Source organism: Chaetura pelagica, unplaced genomic scaffold (assembly GCF_000747805.2).
Source record: "Chaetura pelagica isolate M959 unplaced genomic scaffold, ChaPel_1.0 scaffold275, whole genome shotgun sequence".
Classification (NCBI taxonomy): Eukaryota; Metazoa; Chordata; class Aves; order Apodiformes; family Apodidae; genus Chaetura; species Chaetura pelagica.
In genome coordinates this window covers 3,478,613-3,484,669 of record NW_009953486.1, presented here as the reverse complement: position 1 = coordinate 3,484,669, position 6,057 = coordinate 3,478,613, and the positions used below count along the sequence as shown (strand labels likewise).

At 40.8% G+C, this 6,057-nt stretch overlaps 1 protein-coding gene across 1 annotated transcript in view; it reads left to right on the top strand.

Moving 5' to 3' along the window:
- The window catches only part of PHACTR3 (phosphatase and actin regulator 3), a 48,596-nt gene that overhangs the window by 1,734 nt on the left and 40,805 nt on the right, over positions 1–6,057 (top strand). Inside the window, exon 3 of the mRNA XM_009998746.1 lies at positions 3,537–3,719. Within this exon, the coding sequence (XP_009997048.1) occupies positions 3,537–3,719 (183 nt within the window). The remainder of the gene's footprint in view (positions 1–3,536; positions 3,720–6,057) is intronic.

Genomic DNA, 6,057 nt, shown 5'->3' with positions numbered 1-6,057 from the left:
ATTGAATGAGAGATTAAAAAATGTCAGAAACATACACAAAGGACTGTGTTTCTATATATCCCTGCTGCTCCAAAGTCCTGACTCAAAGGACTCCAAATGTGCTGACTTCAAAGGTTAAGGGAGACAGAGATCTGGTGCAAGACCAAGTGAACTCCCAGTGTTATGGACAACACCTCAATTGGCATGTCCACATAAACAGAGGTAAAAATAAACAAATCTATCTTTGAAAACTTTATAGCAGAAAGTACTATAATGAGGAAAGATTGGCCTTTGAGTTTGAACAATCTGATAGATAGAAATTACATTCTTTGAGACTAAAATTGAGTTTCTTTGTATAAAACAAATGCCATACCTATAAATAGTCTGTGGGACAATACTGAGTGGGTCCACACTGGTATGTAACTGAGAAACTGGAGTCAAAAAAAGGCACATTTTAAACAGGATTATTTTTTTTTTCCATTGCAGTAAAGCTATTTTCACATTATTTTGTTATATTTTAATGAGTTTAATGGTCAAGTAAAAAAATTAAATTCTTTCAGTTTATTAAAAATTGAAGTTTTTCAAAAGCTCATTTTTAATTCTCTCCATTGAACTCTGTCTCTCTCATAATTATATATAATTAGTTGTCCTATTAGCACTATGAGAAAGAAAAATATGCCTAATTTCTGCTAGGAGTATAGAAGTTCCCTATAAACAATGAATTTGACAACTTGGCTATCTTTGGCTTTACCAAAACACAGTAAAATAAAACTTCTGTAGAACACATTAAAAGGTAATAATAACAACAAATCAATAAACTTCTTGCATGCATAAATAAATGTCTGGGAGGAAAACAGACAATGCTAAGCTACAAGAACATTTTAATAAAATTAAAATAACTTAAATATATATATATATTCCAGAGAAAAATTATGTCAAACTGTGTTTCTCTAAAAGGCAGCTGCAAGCAGACTGCTTACTTGTCTGCTATTAAGTTGCAGAGAGCTCCTATAAACATCAAACACATTTTCAGTACCACCTTGCAGCCCTGAAAGCAAAGAATGGCTAACAGTCAGCTGAAGGACATTGCTGCTGCCTGCAAGTTATTCTTCTTTGCAGTGTTGTGAATCTCTAGGGTTATTTTATTATATTATTAGGAGAGGGAGCTTAATAACTGAAACAAAAAACTGACCCAAATAATTCTCAGTAAAAGATTAGTGTCCTACTTGGACTAAGATGAAGTGGTAGCAGCTTCAAGGCTAAGTCCTTGCTTATGCAGTAAGTTGCAACTGTCAGAGCAGCTACACTATGCTTAAAGACTACAGTAAAACCTAAAATCTCTCTATTTCATCAGGTTCTACTCCACTTCCAAAGACCTGATTCCTGCTCACTTTCATAAATAGCCCAAACTGGGATGAAGCTACAATCTGAGAAATCTCCAGATCTGCTTCAAGCATTTACAATAGCTGTGTCATCCTCCAGTTCTGTAGCACAAGGTCTGTCAAGCAGCATTTTGAACTGGACTGTTTGGCTCAGAGCAAACCACAAAGCTAGCGCAGAATCTGCATCAATCTGTGATCAGCCCAGGGTGAAATTGCACTGTCCTTGCTTTGGTGATGAGTCATCCTAACAGGTTATGTCACCCTTTCTCCTCACACAACCCCAAAATCCAGCTGTCCAGACACACTGCACAAATGAAGTTGCACAGTCTGGGCCCCTTCTGTCTTCTCATCTCCAGCTCTGCTCACACAGGGCAAATATAGCTATACTCCAAGGAAACAACTGGCATCCTGTAAGAGGTGCAGGGTTTGGCAGACAGTGGGATTCACTCCCACCTAAATTACACCCCTACTTCTTCTGATTACTTTGTAATAGTCAAGCAAGACTCTCTGAGGCTTTTCTGCTAATCAAAGCAGCACACTCACTTTGATCTAAGCATGAGCTGATCATTTCTGACCAGGGGCATCACTGCTGTATGTCTCAGATGTTCCTCAACAGAAATTCTTCCACAGGGTTGTCTTCTTGTCATTACTTCATTAGTCATCACACTTTCCACTGGCCAGGATATGAAGGAACTCCTGTCTCTCACTGCAGTTGCATTGTGGCACAGCTGTCAGCAGCCTGCCTTTCCAAAGGATGTGAGCAATGTGCAAGGCAGAGTTACCTTGAAAACATTTAAGGAGCTTCCCCTGATATTCCTCCCCATTGTGAGCACAAAACTAATCAGATTTAGCTGTACTTACAGCAGAGAGAGATAGGGGCTCCCTGTCAAATAATGCAGGCAGCTGTTAATACACCGACGATTATGTAGAGGCTGCCTTCACAATGAGCTGAAATGTAGGCAATGAACTTTTCCCCCCTCCCCTTCTCTGTATCATAGCAACTGTGCTACTGCAGGGTCTATTTTAAGAACAGTAACTTTTCATCAAACGTGATTATGAGACAGACTGAGTGAGGTCAATGTACAAAAATACTGTATCCCTTCTGCAGCATCTCTGGGCCAATATCTGATACCCTTACCCACAAGGGCAATAAATTACTCCGCAGATTGTCCAAATAGAATTAAAAAGTAGTAGCTGTGAATGGTAGCTATTTTAAATCAATGTTCAAGACACTTGTCATGATACCATCGCAAAAACCGTCACTCCGTTAGGAGCTTCCAGAAAGGAGTGTCCAGGGCTGACAAATACAAGCTAGGAGGTCAGGGGTGGTCAGCAAACATGTCCATCAGCATGGAGCTGGCTGGAGCAGCAAGTAATTGCTTTGGTTTGCAACAGTAATGTAGATATTGTAAATTCTGAGGGAGTCCTGAAGTAAAAGGATACTTTGTATTCTGAGGACTCTTGCCTGAATAGGAGAATGCTAGAAAAGCTTCAGTCATCACGATGCTACAGCTGCAGGCATCATTGGCACAAAAATCTTTCAGAGTAAGCAAAGGGAGCAGTTTCTCGGTCTGCATTAAGACAGATTTGAATTTCTGATCAGCTCAATCACACAGGACACGCTTTTTAAAGCTGAGTAACTAAAACTATGTTCAAAACCTACAGCTTGGTAGGGAATACTAGAAGCCCTGTCTTCAGTAAGGCTCTGGCATTATTGCTGGGGCAGCTGGATGGCAGCATGTCATGCCTGGAGCCTGACACAACCCAGACATATCAGACCAACCTGCGCATGCACTGCACCATTAGCTCTGCTCCTGCAAGGAATTGCCTTCTCCCAAACCCCTCCAGTTTCTGAAGTTTGTGTTCGTCTCCCACACTGCTTAAGGAACACAGTGGCCTTTCCTGTACATGCACAACAGCCATTTGCCCAGGCTGCTGGACGTCCACAGAAAAAGATGCCCCTTTGTGAAAACTAGGTGGATATTAGTATCCAGATGGGCTGGTCTCCACAGGCGTTGCATTACAGATGTCAGAAAACAGGTGCTGTTCTAAGACAAATCTCAGTCCCCTCAGGACTAGTGCAACATTGGGACTCTCTCTTCTCAAGAGGATATCAGGGAGTTTCAGCTTTCACTGCTCATGGATTAGTTAATATTAAATGACTTCGTGTTTCAGATACCGAAGGGAAAGCCTGCACTGGTGACGATGCCACGAGAGCAATGCAGAGTGACCCTCCAGCTCCTGTGTGCCAGGCACTTGCCTCAGAAGAGGTTCAGCAAGAGACTTCAATAGCAGCCACAACAAATGTGACCTTGCTTGGCGAGGAGCTGCATTTGGGTGAGCTGAAAGAAGATGCAGGTATTGGATATAAAATGTTTTCAAAAAACTATAAAATGTTTAAAAAAAATATTTCTATTGAGCTGCTTTATAAGGAGTCAGTTTATTAAACATCAGAGCACCTTGTTCATTTCAGCCCATACTAGGTTAGCAATCAGTACATAAAACCAGTGATTTTTTGAGACTGCTATTAAACTGTGGGACCACACAAAGCTTTGCATAATGGGATTAGTTGGATTATGAGATGATCCACTGTGCCCTTTTAGTATTAGCAGTGACTCCTGTGAAGATGAAACAAGCTTCTCTTAAAATCGTTTCTTAAACTTCTGTGCCAAGCCTGAAATTTTCTGTCCTGGCTCTGGAGAACAACGTAAATACAAAGCTTACACTGTCCATATCATTGCCCTGTCTACAAAATGCTGCAAATACAAGCGCAGTTCAGTGCCAGGAGCACAGATAATGTAACTGAATCTCCCTTCATGCAACTGTGCTCCAGCAGAGCTCACCCATGACAGCAGTTCCTTGGGACTAGAACAGCCAGGCACAACCCAGCAGCTGGAGGACTCCATTCACTTCTTGACAACCAAGAAATGTAAGCTGCAGAGATAATGCTTTATCCTAGATTGTAAGGAGTGCCATGTAGTGCTTACAGATCTTCCTGCCCATTCTCTCTGGTCAATCTTCACCATCTGCCCTGGTTGCCTTTTCTTCTCCATTCCCACCCCCCCCATGCCCTGCGTTCTCTGGAGTCCCACTCCTCAGCCACTTTCACCAAACCCACCCCTACCTGCTGTGGTTTGCTGAGCAATGCTGCCTGCTTATGCTCTCACCCTGCTTCACCACCTCAGCATGGAAAGAATTCTTTCAAAGGTTTCCTATTACTTTGCTTTATCCTTTCCCACTTCCTTTTCCTCCTTTCCTTTCCATCCTTTCCTTTCCATCCCCATGACTCATGCAATCTTGTGCCCTTCTGCTGTTTTATATAATATTGCTCTTCTGGCCCATTTCTATCTCCACTGAACATTTAATTGCTTTGACAACAGAAACTCTTGTTTCCCAGAAAGTATCTCATCATGTTTGCTCATCACAAGGATGTTTTTGTAAGTCCTTTCCACCACCTTCTTAATTTCAACCACGTGCTATTTCTTCCCAAAGCACTGTATGTGGGACTCTGAAGATTTATCCTCTCTTTTTTGTCTCTTAAAACAGAGACAAAACAGAAAAATTGACATAGACAACTTCTGTTAATATATGCCCTCAATGTTTTCTTTTCTCTTCAAACCCTATCCTTCATGGCTGTATTTGCTTTTGTATCATCCTAAAAATGAATTGAGGCAAAACCCATTCATCTCCCTGTTCTTAGAACAACTAGATCATTATCTTGACTACAAACCCTCAGGCACTGCTATTATTCCAATAATACTCTTCTCTAGAGTGTTTGATTCCACATTACTAAGGAAATTTCCCTCTGAACTTCTAGTTCTTATCACTTGGACACGCTCTTCTGGAACGATGGCAATGATAATGTGTTATGTATTTAATCTTGTGTCTCTCCAAAACCTAGTTCTGTGGTTTGAAGTTTACTTTACTCTGCATTCAAAATTGTGCACTGAGGCTTTCAAAATCATCCCAATTTCTTACATCTCTCTAATCCTAGTTCCTCTTATTGTCTCCATGTCACAACCTTTTCTCTCTTCTGTATTTATTTTCCTCCATTTTTTGAGGTCTCATTTAACCATGCTCCAAAAAAATAACAGTGGAATTACCTTTTCCTGTTTCCTTGGTATGTAAGACTCGACTCCTGTTTAATGGAAATCTTTCTACCTCCCTCATTGGTGGCTTCTAGTTTTTAAAGTAATTATTGTCAATCTAGTCTTTCTGTGCTGACTTGTCGCTGTCTGTGTATTCTAGCATTCCTGTCTCTAGTGAGTCCACTTTAACAAATTAATTGAGTAGGAAAGCTCTTTGAAACTGTTAAGATTAATATAATGTTGAGTTTATTATAATGTTTGTCCTTGTGCTCATCCAGGCCCAGTACAGTAGGTGTCTTTCCACAAATTCATATGAATATTTGACCAGCTGGAAACAAAATTAATAGATTTGTTTTATACCTAATGTGCCACATTTAATCCAGCGGATGTGGAATGAAGGCCAGGGAGGGGAAGAGGAGGAAACAGAAGGAAATATTTCTAGATTTCATGTTTGGTTAATACACAGAAAAGGAACAGCCTAGGCAGAAAGAGGGCAGTTTTCCCCACCTAATCTAGCCAACAGGCTTGGGGGCAGACCCAAGGGGAGGATTTCTACCTTGTTGTGAGATGGCATTTTGACAAGTGGCACTCCAGGAATAATTGCATAC